The sequence below is a fragment of the Schistocerca nitens genome, chromosome 2 (genome assembly GCF_023898315.1).
Source record: "Schistocerca nitens isolate TAMUIC-IGC-003100 chromosome 2, iqSchNite1.1, whole genome shotgun sequence".
NCBI classification, from domain to species: domain Eukaryota; kingdom Metazoa; phylum Arthropoda; class Insecta; order Orthoptera; family Acrididae; genus Schistocerca; species Schistocerca nitens.
In genome coordinates, this window is record NC_064615.1 from 103,394,232 (window position 1) to 103,410,649 (window position 16,418).

The window sequence follows — 16,418 nt, forward strand, 5'->3', positions numbered from 1 at the left end:
TTGGTTTTGCAATTAAAAGCCATTCCAACTCGTTACACTGTCACTATCAGCACACAAAAGAAGTGGACTGGAGTCGTTGTCGGAAGTAGTCATCCACAATTTTTTTTCTTAGTTCCCTCTTTTCTGGTATTTAAGTTGTTTTGTCCAGTATTGATTTCAAATTGCTAAAGAATATTGCAACAATGTGCCTATTACAACTTGTTGAATGAGCTAGGTTTGTTGCTTCAGGCTTTCTTAGTCTTAACCATTCATGAACTCTAGGTACCGTTGTTTACCTACTTTTCCGTTTTTTTTGGCTTGCTTGGAGGCATGCTTTTATTCTGGGATGTACCAAAATGAAATGGAAATTTTGATAACTCATTTTGAGACAATCTATAATGTATTTTGGTAGTAGACTCTATATCTCTTTGACTGTACAGTTTTTGTAAGAAGCGTCATTAAGATGTTTTAAATATCTCTGTAGAATCAACTTATGCACCAACCTAATATATCCCTCTTCTGAGACATATAGCTGATAAAAGAGCTATGATTAATGTGAAAAATTTTGACAACACTTGCTTTGTGTGATCTCTCCTGGCTTGTCAAAACAATTTTGAGAAAAATTCATATCCTATAAGTAATTCATATGTGTTATAAATATCATGGAACTGCATTCCCCAACAAACTTCAAGATGTTGCAGAATTTGAGATCTAGAATCCTAATATATCAAATTATGTATACAAACTGGAGAAGAAGAAAGACAAGCCTCAGAAGCGTGATGTGCAGAAAAGAAGAAGTTTGAGCATAAGTTTGTCCAACTCCTCCACTATTCTCCATTTCGCAGGTCAACACTAAGAACATGTCAATTTGTTGCTCATCTCTGATTACACTTGACACCATTACTGCTGGATCAAAAACATCTCCCACCTTATTTCTTCTCAACTGACTGCGTATAAGAATGCACAATACGTTTGTTCTCAGTGCCTGGATTCATTTTATACAATGATTAATTGACAGAGCACAAGAGGGATTGCTCTACCCAGGATATGGTTTGTGCAAATGTTCTCCAATTTTAAGAATTTTTCACACAAGGAGCGAGTTCCTCTTATACTGTATGTACAATCTGAATGACTCCTCATTCCTGTGGCAGTCGAAGGTGACTACATTGCCTCACAATAACCCTCAGAGAACATCTGTCATTTGCTGGAGCATATTAGGTTTTATGTTTGTATGACACAAACCATAAATATTTTATATCCTATGAGGGGGGGAAATTCCATGAAATGGTTGCACTCTGAGCTTCACGTGATTCCAGGGTAAATTGATGAGTTCTATGGTACCGTTATTCCTCTAACCATAATGCAGGAAGTTCAATCATAGTATGATGAATCTGTTAAGTGTCATATTTGTGGACAGCCGCTAGCAGATAGCAGCAAAAACAATGCATGCATCATTATCATTTATGTCGTAAATTTCACTGCGCATCATGCAATGAATGAGACCCAAATTAGAAGGACCTGCTTATATATTTATTTTTTCATAATTTGAGTGTTTATGATGCCCATTTCATTACTAAGTATTTTATTGGTTTTGTTTGTGGCGTAAGTGGGTTAGTGTCTTACCTTAGGGCATGGAGAAATATGTTTCATTTCCAAAGAGTGTTACCAAAAACATAATGATACTGTTCCTGTATTCATTAAGACATAAGGAGGCACCTCTTCAGAGACTTGCTGGAAGTTTACATGAAGAGAATGTGCACTTCTCATAACATGCGCATCCCAATGATGCTAAGTTCCAGCTTCTTGCAATGAAAGGGATCTTACTGTATGAAGCTAGAGATTCATCAGAGATACTCTGCAAAATTGCGCTATGTGATATACCTACATTCTACAGTGAACATACAGGAGACACCACAAATATGCAGAATATGAGCACTTGGCGTGTATTTGGCAGGGATGTAATATCTCTAACCGATGCAGATATGTAAGTCTTTACATGGGACACAGGAGCACACCTCCTTACTGAGATATTTGAACAATTCCAGTATATTCCTGAGAACATACAGTCTGGTCCTTGATTTATTGTGGGATGCAATGCTAAAAACCCCACATATCAAATTCGAGCTTTTAACTGATGTGAAAATTTGTTATTCGTTGAGCATGGCAGTTGTGCAGAATTTTGCCAATATATTTAGAAACACTAACAAAAGAATGAATTGTCCAAAAACACCATTGGGTCAAGCTACTTCTATACTTGGATATTACCAACATGTACTGGTACAATGTGCAACAATTTTCACTGCTATAGGATTTCATTAGCTGATTTATGCTGGAGGTGATGGAACAGATTTAACAACTGTGGCAAATTATCCTTGTGTAGGACATATCTCACAGGTACACTTGTCACATCCTGATAGTTTGCATGGCAAGCACAGCAATTTTTCACCGTGGTCATTCGTGTTAGAGCAGTGGGTTTCGCGCTATTGCTTCTTCTCAATCTCTGTTTTGTTAGTTTGCTTTGTTTTCACAACAAATTGAAAATTTTCCATGAATACTTGGACAATTTTCATTGAGTATTCTTCCATAATGAGGTATTTGAAAGCGAAAACTGATTTGAGTTTTACAATAACAGAATAGAGCTGATGTTTGTAGAGTGTATAAATAGGACAAGAACATAAACCGAAGAAGCAGTTTTCAATAAAAAGAAACCTTTTATTGAGTGAAATAATCAGCTCTGTTGAGGAAGAAAAATAAAGCTGTTTTGATGTTATTGCCTACATAAGAAAAAACACATAATGGATAAGTAAAATAATCTCTTGGTATTCCTTTCTAAATATTGTTTGATGTGTTTGTAAGTAAATATTTTCACTACGAAGTAAATGTTTCTCTTTCCCAGTACTTTACCGAACAAAATTGGTAAACACTACTCACTGTAAGTTTTATTTGGTTATTAACAAATTTTATCGTTGGTCATTCCTCAATTTCGTTACTATACTCAGACTTTTTGTAGCACCTGACTTTCTCCGTTCGACGCCGGGCTAAGAGATTTGACGTCGTGTTGATCTTCCGTATAGTGTGAACAATGCGCCATTTAACGGTGACGTTACGTGACGGTCCGTTCCGTTCGCGTTTCCTGTCAATCGGTCTTTTTTGTTTGTCTCTGAAGGCTGTGGCGATGGGAAGTATGTGGAAGTTTTTGTTGCTTGTGAAATTGCAAGCCGAATGCTCGATACAAAGATAACTGGTTCAAACTCTGTTTGAACCAGTGTAACATCTTTGGCGGTTTGGTTTGTGACTGTGACTTGTGTCGAAGGAATAGTGAACGCAGGTGGTGGATGCAGTAGACTGTGAAGTGTGAACTGAAGGTTTAGACGTGAAATTAGGATCATCTCAGTGGAGAACGCCGATAACAATGCTTCATGAACCGGGATATCAACAAAAGTTTATTATGTCTGGAGAAAAAGAGAGGTGAAGTTGTGATGAGTGAAGGTTCTCATTTGGTTGTTGTTGTTAGTCCTGAGACTGGTTTGATGCAGCTCTCCATGCTACTCTATCCTGTGCAAGCTTCTTCATCTCCCAGTACCTACTGCAACTTACATCCTTCTGAATCTGCTTAGTGTATTCATGTCTTGATCTCCCTCTACGATTTTTACCCCCCACGGTGCTCTCCAATGCTAAATTTGTGATCCCTTGATGCCTCAGAACGTGCCCTACCAACCGGTCCCTTCTTCTTGTCAAGTTGTCCCACAAGCTCCTCTTCGCCCCAATTCTATTAAATACCTCCTCATTAGTTATGTGATCTACCCATCAAATCTTCAGCGTTCTTCTGTAGCACCACATTTCGAAAGCTTCTATTCTCTTCTTGTCCAAACTATTTATCGTCCATGTTTCACTTCCATACATGGCTACACTCCATACAAATACTTTCAGAAACGACTTCCTGACGCTTAAATCTATAGTCGATGTTAACAAATTTGGTGGACTGGCAGAAAAACACTGGGACGATTGGTTTAATCAATTCACCAACTACTTGTTTTACAGGTTTAAGGAACTTTTACGAACACGACTGATTGAAAGTGGATGGCGAGACCAGATTCTGATGCATTGTAGACAGATAGTTAAGGAACGTGGTGTGCAGAATATTACAGCTGAACAGTTAATTACTGAAGTGACTCCCAAGGGCAGAGGTAAGGTTCAAGTAGTATACATGGAGAAGCTTATTTGTGTTTGAATCTGAAAAACATATTAAATTTTAGCGAAACAAATAATTTATTATACACGATTGTTCATAAAAGTTGCATCTTGTTAAATCGTTTGCAGAGATTCTCGACATCCGAAATTAGTGTGTGATTTCTTTATGCAAAAATTAAATTTAGAAAAAAATGTCTTTCTTTGTCCGATCTTCCGAAATTTGTTTTTAATGGTTTGTTTATCTTTTTATGTTTAACAAAGTCAAAGATTAGCCTAGAGCATTTTTGGGCCCAAAAGTCAGTTTATTGGGTAAGTTTATAGTATCTGATGTTTAAAGATTATGACGTTTGTACTGTATCAGCCTGGTCTTGTACTACTGTGAATTAATATTGTCAGCCTGAGATGTTAGTTCCATAGATCTTATGTCTGCCACTCACCGAGAAAATCTGAAATTTAGTGAGGTTTTGCGTATTAAGACTTGGTGAAAGTTCTGTAATCATTACAGTGTATGAATTACCTTTGACTTCAGAAAGGGGACAGAAACTTAAGATCAATTCCACCTACTGATGCAGGATGTCTGCTTCCTGTATTGGTGGGATGGCAGTGATAATGAGGTCTATGGCCAGTAATTCTCTGTTGTTGGATAGCTTCTGCCATCGACAGAGTTGAGATACCTAGACAAGCTAAACCATTCCTGAGAACTTAAATTTTGCTGTGACTGCTAATTCCTTGATATGTTTTGAAGTTTATGGTGTACAAAATGACTGCTGTAAAATTTTCGTAACAAAGGTGACACACTTAGTGGCAAGTACAGAACTATATTCTACACTGAAAACATTCAAGTCGTGCAAGATACTCTTTGCTGTATGTAGGCCTACCGCACTCTTTAAAGTATAAAAGAGAATTGAGTATTCACATTAGTTACACTTGCAGAAATAATATAGCTCACAGTAGTAGTCAGGTAAGCCTTCCCATGGCGGATAAAACAATGGTAACTAGTGGTACTGAGCATCAGCTCCCAGAAAACTGTTAAAGCCCGCAGTTAACAGATAATTACAAGGCATATGGCTAGTTGTATGAATAAATGTTTTTTTCCTACTTGTTATGGCAGTAGGTTAATAAGTTCTAAAGTAAGGCCATAGAAAAGATCCATTGTGTAGAAGTAATTTTTGTTATGCGTGGTAAGTGTAAACTTAATCGTCACATAAACTAATACATACAGAATATTAATCAGAGGCTCCCATTTTTTATCCTGGATATACTGCATTGGTGATCAGAAATTCTGCTTCCATCCAGTGCCCCAGATTGTCATCTTTCAAGCTTTCATCAATGATATTTGTGACTTCAAAGTGTCTGGATTAGATCAGTGTTTATTGATGTTCTATCTGTGGTATTTTGACAACTTCTCTAAGTGCCTTCATAAGGTGTCGAGTGCTGGTTTCATTGCTTGGTGTTTGGACTACAACCTTTCTGTGAAAGAAACATGCTGTGTGCAGCCCTAGTTATTGTGTTCCTGTTCCCGTTAAGCATAAAGTGTCTCTCCAGCATTTCAGACTAATTGAAGCACTTTCCAAATTGTAAAAAGTTATAAATATGAAACAAGTCAAGTAGGGAATGTGTCGTTAAACATAATTACATGTGGGCTAAGTGTGTTTCCCTGATAAAATAATTTATTATTTTCCTTAATTTTTTTCCCTATCTTAAACATTGAATTAAATTTACAGTGTATAGAATAATAATTTTCTATACATTTTTTCTTTCTACTACTATTGCTTTTACAATTTAGATGGTTACATATACTTTAATCTGATTTCAGTTTTCCTCCAGTGTCTCTTTCTGCTCTTGACAGGTCTCCCTTTACTGTGTCAGAAGAAGCCACAGGTTTTTGTTTTTTCGGTTGAGCTTAATAACTACTGCTATTACTAATGTTAAAACATTGTTTGTTGCTGCTGCTACAATAACAGACAATAAAACTATTAAAATCATAAAAAGTTTATATTACTACTGCCACTACCTCGACTTTCCTTCAGCTGCTGCTATTAGTTAAATAGTGCAGTGCTTCATGCAGCTTCCCTGTTGTTGTGCAGCTTCACAATTTCACTTTTTGCAAACATACAAAATTCACTACTATTGTAATATACATAGTGTACCGCCATAGAACTTTAGCGGCATGGGAAACAGCCCAGAACCATTACCTGGCAACAGCCACAGTCTGTCCATGGCACAAGGTCCTTGCCAATACAGCAAGTCAGCAGAAGCCCCTGCTTACATTCCACTATACTCTCATGCCAACGCCTTGGGAGTGGGTCAGCCTTCAGTATGCCTGTGCAGTTTGACCTACTGTCGTGTAACAGCTGGACCCTGTCATCAGCCTCTATTCCAGATGTTTCGAAGCAGTAAAGAAACACAGGTCTTCTGGAAACTCAGCCCTAGCCAGCAGTATTTCAACCTCCCTGTCCAGCTCATGCTAATGGGCACAGCGTGGCCATACTATGATGTCCATGCTGTGCCAGGTTGCCGTTCTTATGGCTCAGCTGTATTCGCTGCGTCTGGGCTGTGAAGCAGTGGCTGCTGGGGTTCCACACCATCTACATCCTATGATGGGGGATATAGTCACTCTACCTCTGTATGTTAATTTTTTAAATGTGGCTTGCAAGAAATAATATAGGCAAAAGAGAGAGTACAATTGTCATGATGATGGGAGCAGTCAAAATTGGCGAAGCCTGTATTGTCAGCCCATATTTAACACAATGAGGCATGGCCTTGAAAAGATACATAAAACTTTTGCATTGGTATTGATCTTGTAATAAAATGATGCTTTAAAAAGGGGAATCTGACTTTGTGAAAGTTCGAGCCTTGATAGTGCAATATACATTTAAATTATGACTGGTGGCCGATCAGTTGCATCAACATACTAAGATAACCGACATAGCACAATTGCTCTGAGTAATTTGCTGAAATGGCATTTAAAAATCAGATTAGGAAAAAGACTGTATCAAATAATAAGATTGAATTAATTACTTATAAGATTATAACTTAAGTCTAGCATTACATAATGAAATGACACAACTGTTACAATCCATCTGATCATGAAAAATGCTACCAGTAAAAAGAAATCGATACTGAGTTGCTAACATTTGGTCTTTTAACAAGAAACGAATGAAATTCAACCTGGGAACACATACAAAACACAATGTCTTTGGAACTGGGAAGCTGTGGGGGGGGGGGGGAGATGATTTTAAAATGTTTTATTACAAGGAGTTTATTAATCAGCAGCTTCACAGTGTAGTTATAAAAGAAAATATCAGTCCTTAGTCACCATCTCTCATCTTGTTCTGAAGAAGTAATCAGACGGCATGAAAGAGTAGAGATCCTGCTGCGAATATACAGGTTCATTAAAAAATATGTTTACAAACTGATATGGTGCATAGAGCATTCAGCAAGGAGCAATAATCACATAGCAACCAGAGGTGGCAAAGGCCATCCGGGGCTACTAAATGGCATTGCATTTATTCAGTCACATGCTACAAGTGGACACCCTCTACAGGAGGTGTTTGATGTTTTGTCCAGATTCATAGATATATGAGCAGACATTGACACTGCATTGAACAGCGCACTCTCTCAAAGATACCTGGTGTACCTCGAAGACATCCTGCTGCCACAACAATCCATCTCACTAAGGTCCTTCAGCAGTGTAACAGGTGCTTCGTATGTAAGGCCCTTCAGATATCCCCACAGGAAAAAATCGATTGGATGATTGTGATTGCCATGTGGCTGTCCCACTGCAACCAATCCAGTGGCTGGGAAAGGTTGCCTGCGGATATGTCCTCACTTGGCTACTCGAATGTGTGGGGGCCCTTTCATGTGCCGAGATTGAATGCAGTGATGAATAGGCATGGGAACGTCATTCAGCATGTCCAGCAGAACCTCTTTCAGGAATAAGAAATATGTGCGACAATCAGGTTGGTCGCGGAGAATGTATAGGCCAATTAAACAATCTCCAATGGTGCCAGCCCACACTTTAAGGGTAAATTTGCATTGTGAGGCATGTGGGTTCACACCACCCACGTATGCAGGTTGTGAACATTCATCACACCCTCGAGTGAGAATCCAGCCTCATCGGTGAAGAGAGTACTTGTGAAGCTTTGGTCGCCAGCAGATTCCTCCAGAAATATGGTGCAAATCCCATGCTCTTGTTGTAGTCCTCCAGTTGCAATGGCTGGGTGCATTGGAAGTGAAGTGGATGCAGTCCTTCATTGTGTACAGTGCACCAAGCAGAGGGTTGTGGTATCTCAGTGGTGTGGGATACACCTCATTTACTTGTAGATGGTATATGCTCCATCCTTTTGAGAATGCTTTCTTCCACCGCACCTGTTAATGCTGTTCAGCATCCTACTTGTGCTAATGAAATAAGCCGGTTTCACACAGTTGGCGATACAGGATGGCAAATGTGTGGTATGGCACATTTCTATCAGGATGTTTTGCAGGATACAATCCTACAACTTCTCGTCTGTTGCAGTTGGCCACGCTTTAAATCAAATGCATGTCAGCCATTTCACGGTACATGTAGCTAGCCTTGTTACTCCCAATGCTTTCATGATGTGAATGGTGACAGTTTCCGTGCACTCTGCCTGTGTTTGTACAGCAATGTCCTCTCGTGACCAAAGGGCCCACTTGTGGCGGTTGTGACCCCTGATTCCTGTGTGATTACTGAGCGTTGTTGTACGTCTGATGTGCCATGTCAGTTTGTAAACTTGTTTTTTAATCACCGTGTAGATATTTAAACCAGCGAACAACTGGTGCTTGATCCATGCCGATCACTAGATACCTTAGCCAATCTGGGGCAATACTGTTACTTTACCACCATAGACGTACAAAGTGGGTACCACTTAGAAATAATGTCAGAGCTTGGTCCTAAAACATTATTCCATTTGGTCATTACCAGTATCGTTAGATACCATTCAGTGTGAGAAATACACTGGTGGCTTTCCTGCTGCAATTGATAGATTGGGTGCTACTGCATCAGAAACCGAAACTGTTCATGGCCTATCTGGACAATATCATCTACATACATACTCCGCAATCCACCATACCGTGCGTGGCGGAGGGTACCTTGTACCACAACTAGCATCTCCTCTCCCTGTTCCACTCCCAAACAGAACGAGGGAAAAATGACTGCCTATATGTGTCTGTACTAGCCCTAATCTCTCTTATCTTATCTTTGTGGTCTTTCTGCGAAATATAAGTTGGCGGCAGTAAAATTGTACTGCAGTCAGCCTCAACTGCTGGTTCTCTAAATTTCCTCAGTAGCGATTCACAGAAAGAATGCCTCCTTTCCTCCAGAGACTCCCACCTGAGTTCCTGAAGCATTTCTGTAACACTCGCGTGATGATCAAACCTACCAGTAACAAATCTAGCAGCCCACCTCTGAATTGCTTCTATGTCCTCCATCAATCCGACCTGATAGGGATCCCAAATGCTCAAACAGTACTCAAGAATAGATTGTATTAGTGTTTTATAAGTGGTCTCCTTTACAGATGAACCACATCTTCCCAAAATTCTGCAAATGAACCGAAGACGACTATTCACCTTCCCCACAACTGCCATTACATGCTTGTCCCACTTCATATTGCTCTGCAATGTTAGCCCAGATATTTAATCGACGTGACTGTGTCAAGCCTACACTACTAATAGAGTATTCAAACATTACGGGATTCTTTTTCCTATTCATCTGCATTAATTTACGTTTATCTGTATTTAGAGTTAGCTGCCATTCTTTACACCAATCACAAATCCTGTCCAAGTCATCTTGTATCCTACAGTCACTCAACGACGACACCATCCCGTACACCACAGCATCATCAGCAAACAGCCACACATTACTATCCACCCTATCCAAAAGATCATTTATGTAGATAGAAAAAAAACAGCGGACCTACCACACTTCCCTGGGGCACTCCAGATGATACCCTCACCTCCAATGAACACTCACCATTGAGGACAAGGTACTGGGTTCTATTACTTAAGAAGTCTTCGAGCCACTCACATATTTGGGAACCAATCCCATATGCTCATACCTTTGTTAGGAGTCTGCAGTGGGGCACCAAATCAAACACTTTCCGGAAGTCAAGGAATATGGCATCCGTCTGATACCTTTCATCCATGGTTCACAAGATATCATGTGAAAAAAGGGCGAGTTGCATTTCGTGGGAGCGATGCCTTCTAAAACCGTGCCGATGCATGGACAGCAACTTCGCTGTCTCAAGGAAATTCATTATATGTTAGAGAATCCTGCAACAAACTGACGTTAAGGATATTGGTCTGTAATTTTGAAGATCCATCCTTCTATCCTTCTTATATACAGGTGTCACCTGTGCTTTTTTCCAGTCGCTCGGAACTTTACGTTGGACAAGAGATTCGCGATAAATGCAAGCTAAGTAAGGAGCCAATGCAGTAGAGTAATGTCTGTAAAACCGAACTGGAATCCCATCAGGACATTGCGATTTATTTATTTTCAACCCATTCAGCTGCTTCACAACCCCAGGGATGTCTATCACTATGTCCTCCATTCGGGAATCTGTATGAGACTCAAACGGCGGTATGTTTGTACGATCCTCCTGCGTGAAAGCTTTCTGAAATGCTAAATTTAAAACTTCAGCTTTCGTTTTGCTGTCTTCCGTTGCCAAGCCAGACTGATCAGTGAGTGACTGGATGGAAGCCTTCGAACCGCTTACCGATTTTACGTAAGACCAAAATTTCCTTGGGTTTTCAGAAAGATCTTTTGCTAAAGTATGACGGTGATAGTGGTTGTATGCTTCGCGCATCGCTCTTTTTACAGCAGCACGAATCTCTACTCATTTCTCAAATGACATTCAGAAGCGCAAGGTTTGTCTGAGAGTTCTTTAAGTGGTTATTGGGACACAGTTGACACTCATTTCCATATAACAGGATATACACTATTTAGGGCATATTATCAGCCAAGACAGTATAAGAACTGACCCACAGCTGTACAAGCCTTAAAGGATTTCCCAACGGTAAAGGAGTTAGTCATATTGTGGGATTGTCGATGTTTGTTGAAGGTACATCCCAAAAATTGGAGGTAGCTAGAACACTTACACCTCTTTTTTTTTTTTTAAAGAGGGGAGTAAAGTTTCACTGGACTCCAGATTGAGAAACAGCATTTGAGCAATTGAAAGTATTATTGGCCACCAGCCCCGTTGTGCTTTCCCGACTATCAAAATAGTTTGTATTGTCATGTGACTCAAACAAGTGTACTCTAGGCTGTGTTTTGAGTCAAGAGATATACAGAAAAGAACACTCAGTAGCTTACACTTCTTAACAGCTTAGAAAGATGGAGACAATTCAGTGCTCATGCTAATTTTGAGTATCACTTATTTCCATAGTTATCTGTATGGATGACGTTTTAAGGTTGTAGTGGATCATGCTGCATTGAAATAGTTTATTGGACAGAAAGATCGAACCAGTTGTTTGACTCGCTGGCTGGACTTTATGGCTAAGCGAATTTGATTTTGAGGTTACACATTGTCCAGGAAAATCTGCAAATGAATTGTGTTGCAAAGTGCGCACCATAAAATGTAGTGGAGTAAATGTGGAAGAATGACACAGAGCCTAGGCTGTTGACCCAGTTTGTCAGCAGTTCATAAGACAAGCACGATTTAACTCTGACAGTGGACTGCTCTTTAAGCAAACATGATATGGCCAATGCATAGTTGTACTGGTATGGTCCCCTCTGGCTGTTCGGCAAACTCAGGATGCCATTGGAAGGAACGCGATTTCATATAGAGAGACAATATGGCAGCAACAACAGCCGAGCTAAACTCATTTCCAAAAGAGGTATTTTTGGCATTCTTCCAACAATGGTGGCACTACTGGGAGAAGTATGTGGAACCTCAAGGAAATAATTTTCAGAATGATAAAGGTGTCCAACGCTACAGGTAAACCAAATTTTTGTTTAAATGGCCAAAGGTCAGATGCTTTTTTAACAGACATCATACAAAGGCCCTAGGACAGCAGGAAGGAACCCAAATCCCACAACAAAAAAAAAGGAAATTGCCTAAGTATCATGTCGGGCAGTGAGTAATATTATCTAACCCTTGTATGGTGGAAGGAAAAACTAAAAAGTTTTGTGTTATCAAGGGCCTTACCAGTGTAGTAATGGTCTGTTATTCAATGATACTGGTCCAGTGAGTTACAGATATTTGGTTTAACTGATTTATTTCACACAGGTGGGAAAGTACGACTTAATAAGAACTGTCAAACATAAAGGTAAATAGAAAACATAAGACAGTTTGTCTACATTCCAATGAACAATAAAATACACTTTGAGTCTTAATCCAAAGTCTGTGCTTCCACAGCTGGTGCTGGTGCTGGTATCTCCAGTGAATGTCAAACTAAAACTTCTGATCCAAAGCACTCATCCATTTCAGAGTGATCTGAGGCACTGCCTGAATTACCGCCTGCCCCATTTGAAAGGGAAGGGAAGTGGTTGGAGGAAATAATAAAAAGAAAGGTAAAACCAGGCATTTGAAGCAGGAAATTCCTACAGTTGTTGCATCACAATCATGTGTCTTAAGACCACGAGGTGCCCTCCAGGGGGATTTCAACTCTTTCGTGAGTACATGCTTGGCTTCCACGGGGCCCCAGCCTTTGCAGCATTACTTCCTTTCCATGCTGCATACTTACACTCCCACTACCCTTTTCTCCCTCTGCCTCTCAGTTAGTCACTGTTGAATCTCCCCCACACGGTAACATCAATGTGATGGTTGAGCAGGTGATTACAACAATCGTTTCTGTGGCAGAAAACACGATCGTTTACTCTTTAGGGTGCCCCCGGCAAAAGGCAGTCCCTTGGTCGCCGGAAGTCGCTGAAGCAATTAAGGAGCATCAGCAAACTCTACAGTGGCATAAGCAGCACCCGTCCCTGGTGCACCTCATAGCTTTTAAATGGCTCCTTGCCTGTGTTCACCAACTTATCAAATGACAGAAGCAGGAGTGTTGGGCGAGATATGTCTCGACCATTGGGTGCCATATGTCACCTTCCCAAGTCTGGACAAGATGAATCATATTTTTGGGTACCAGACCCCAACAGGAGTTACCGGTGTTAACATAAATGGCTTGTTATCTACTGATGCAAACGCGATTGCCGAGCACTATGCTCGAGCATCTGCGTCGGAGAATTACACCCCCCCCCCCCCCCCCCCAACCTTTTGCACTCTCAAATGGTGGCTGGAAGGGAAAGTTTACTACATGACACAGTGAATCCTATAACGTCCCATTTACAGAGTGGGAGCTCCTCAGTGCCCTTGCGAATTGCCCCAAGACGGCTCCTGGCCCAGATCGGATCCACAGTCAAATGATTAAACATCTCTCATCTGACTACAAGCGACATTGCCTCATCATCTTTAACCAGATCTGGTGCGATGGCGTCTTTCCATTGCAATGGCAGGAGAGCACAATCATTCTGTTGCTCTAAACCAGTAAAATCATGATTGATGTGGATAGCTATTGGCCCGTCAGCCTCACCAACGTTCTTTATAAGCTGCCGGAATGTGTGGTGTGTTGGCGGTTAGATTGGGTCATAGTCACGTGGAAGTGCTGCCAGCACCTCAATACTCTCCACTGCCTGAGCAACACCAACTTGGGTGCAGATAGCTCTATGCTGCTGGAGCTCTACAGAACTGTAGTTCAATCTCACCCTGACTATGAGAGTGTGGTTTATGGTTTGGCAGCGCCCTCAACTAGCGTTTCCTGGACAAAGTGCATCACTGTGGCGTTCGCCTAGCGACAGGAGCTTTAAGGATGAGTCCAGTGACCAGTGTCCTTTTGGAGGCTGGAGTCCCTCCATTGCAGGTTAGGCATGCACAACTGCTGGCATGTTAGGTTACACATGTTCATAGTTCTCCTGCACATTCGCATCACAGTCTCCTTTTCTCACCCACAGCTGTTCATCTCCTGCATCGGTGGCCAAGGTCAGGGCTTCCAGTTGCAGTTCATGTCCGATCCCTTCTTTCAGAAGTGGAGTCTTTGCCTTTACCACCTATACTTGAGGTCGATTCACGTAAATCTCCATAGTGTACACCTAAGCTGCAGCTTTGCTTGGACCTTCCACATGGCCCTAAGGACTCAGTTAACTCCACAGCTCTCCATTGCCGCTTCCTGTCGATTCTTGACATGTACCGAGGCCACGAAGTGGTTTACACCAACAGCTCGATGGATGATGATGATGATGATGATGATGATGATGATGATGATGATGATGATGATGATGATGATGATGATGATGATGTCGGCTTCGCGTGTGTGACATATTGAACAGCATTCCTTGCCCGATGGCTGCAGTGTTTTCACGGCCGAGCTGGTGGCTATATCTTGTGCTCTTGGGCTTATGCGTTCATGCCATGGGGAGTCGTTTCTTCTGTGTACTGACTCCTTGAGCAGTCTACAAGCTATCGACCAGTGCTACCCTCGCCATCCTTTGTTAGTGACCATCCAGGAGTCCATCTATGCCCTGGAACGGTCCAGTCGTTCAATGGTGTTTGTCTGGGCCCCAGGTCACGTCAGAATCCCAGGCAACGAGCTGGCCAAACAGGCTACGTGGAAACCACTTATGGAGATCGGCTTCTCTGCAACTAACCTGCGTTTAGTACGTTGCAAGGTTTTGTGGATTTGGGAGACGAAATGGCATAACCTCAGCATGCACAACAAACTGCATGCCATTGAGGCGATTACGAATGTGTGGCAGCCCTCCATGCGAGCCTCTTGCAGGGACTCAGGTTCTCTGGCGGCTCCGCATTAGCCATGCTTGCATGACACGTGGCTACCTCCTGCGCCATAATGACCCACCTCAGTGTTGGTGCGGCGCCCGGCTGACAGTGGCCCATATCTTGGTGAGCTGTCCTTTGGCTGCCCTGTGACGGACTCGTTGCCATTAATTTTAGCGGACACCACCCCATCAGCTAATTTAGTTTTACATTTTATATGTGACAGTGGGTTTTATCATTCTATATAAGTTTTAGTGCATGTCCTTTGTGTTCTGCACTATAATGCTTTTAGGGTGGGTGTTATAATGTGTTGCAGAGTGGCTGGCTTTTCCTTTTTATTCTTGTGGTTGGCCAGCCACGGTCATCTGCTCTCGTTTTTACTACTCCTACCTGTTTTTTGCTTCTCTCTGTGGTTTTCTTTTACTGTTTTGTCCAAAGTAGTGTTGGTTGACCTGTCATTTTTGTGGTTCTTCCTTTCTCCTATTATCCTGTTGTTGTGCTGTATGTCTCCTTTCTTTCCTTGTTTCCCTTGTGTAATTATTTTACCAGGAACAAATGACTGATAACCTTGCAGTTTGATCCCCCCCCCCCGTCTCCCCTCTTTTAAATCGACCAACCAACCTTTCAGTTAGTATGTGCTTCATTGTGACTGGGGATTATTGGACAGGTAGCTGTTGCTGGTGCTGGGTAGCACTCATGGGGAGAGCCCCCGTTCAGAGTGGGTGGCCCTGTGGTGGATCAGCCACAAATGAAGCGGATTAAGTTATCTCCTGCTGATCTCTGTGAAAGAACAATCCACTATCAGTGCAGAGATACAACTGATTAATGTTCTTTTCCCTGGCTGCACCATGGGAGGAAGGTAGGGCTAAATGGCAGCCAGAGCAGTACTCCATGCAGTATTTGTTTCGTACATGGACTGTTGGTGATCCCTTGTTGGCCACAAAGCACTTCTTCTTTGTGGAGAACTTAGAAGACAGGTTAGAGGAAGTGGCAGCCATCTCTAAAATGAAAAGTGAATAAATTCTGATCAAAACAGCATCCCCTGCCCAGTCACGGACACTGCTCGCTTGTAACAAGCTGGGTGACATGCTGGTTACTGTCACTCCTCATAATAGTCTAAATTTAGTTCAGGGCATCATTTTCCACAGAGACCTGCTCTTACATTCTGATGAGCTACATGCTAGCTTTGAACGATGAGGTGTACACTTTGGCCATTGTGTACGTAGGGAGCCAAAGGACAAAAGGCCCTTTTAGCTGTGGTCAGGCAGACATTTGCGCTGCCTGATACGCTCCCTGCCCTTTTATCTGATGACCCTGTTATGGCTGCCTTAGTTTTACGTTTTATTAGGGCAGGGAGTTTTTATTCTTTAATCTGAGTGTTTCTGTTTTATTTTATTGTTTTGTGTTGATTCTGGCCTTTGGCCTACGGTTTTAAACTAAGTTTTTAATGTGTTTTCGGTGGTTGGC

General features: G+C 41.5%; 1 protein-coding gene across 1 annotated transcript in view; it reads left to right on the top strand.

Moving 5' to 3' along the window:
• Positions 1-3,246: 3,246 nt before the first annotated feature.
• LOC126235771 (transcription and mRNA export factor ENY2-like) overlaps positions 3,247-16,418 on the top strand; it is a 42,520-nt gene continuing 29,348 nt past the window's right edge. Inside the window, exons 1-2 of the mRNA XM_049944572.1 lie at positions 3,247-3,447; positions 4,021-4,166. Of these exons, the coding sequence (XP_049800529.1) occupies positions 3,392-3,447; positions 4,021-4,166 (202 nt within the window). The 5' untranslated portion in view covers positions 3,247-3,391. The remainder of the gene's footprint in view (positions 3,448-4,020; positions 4,167-16,418) is intronic.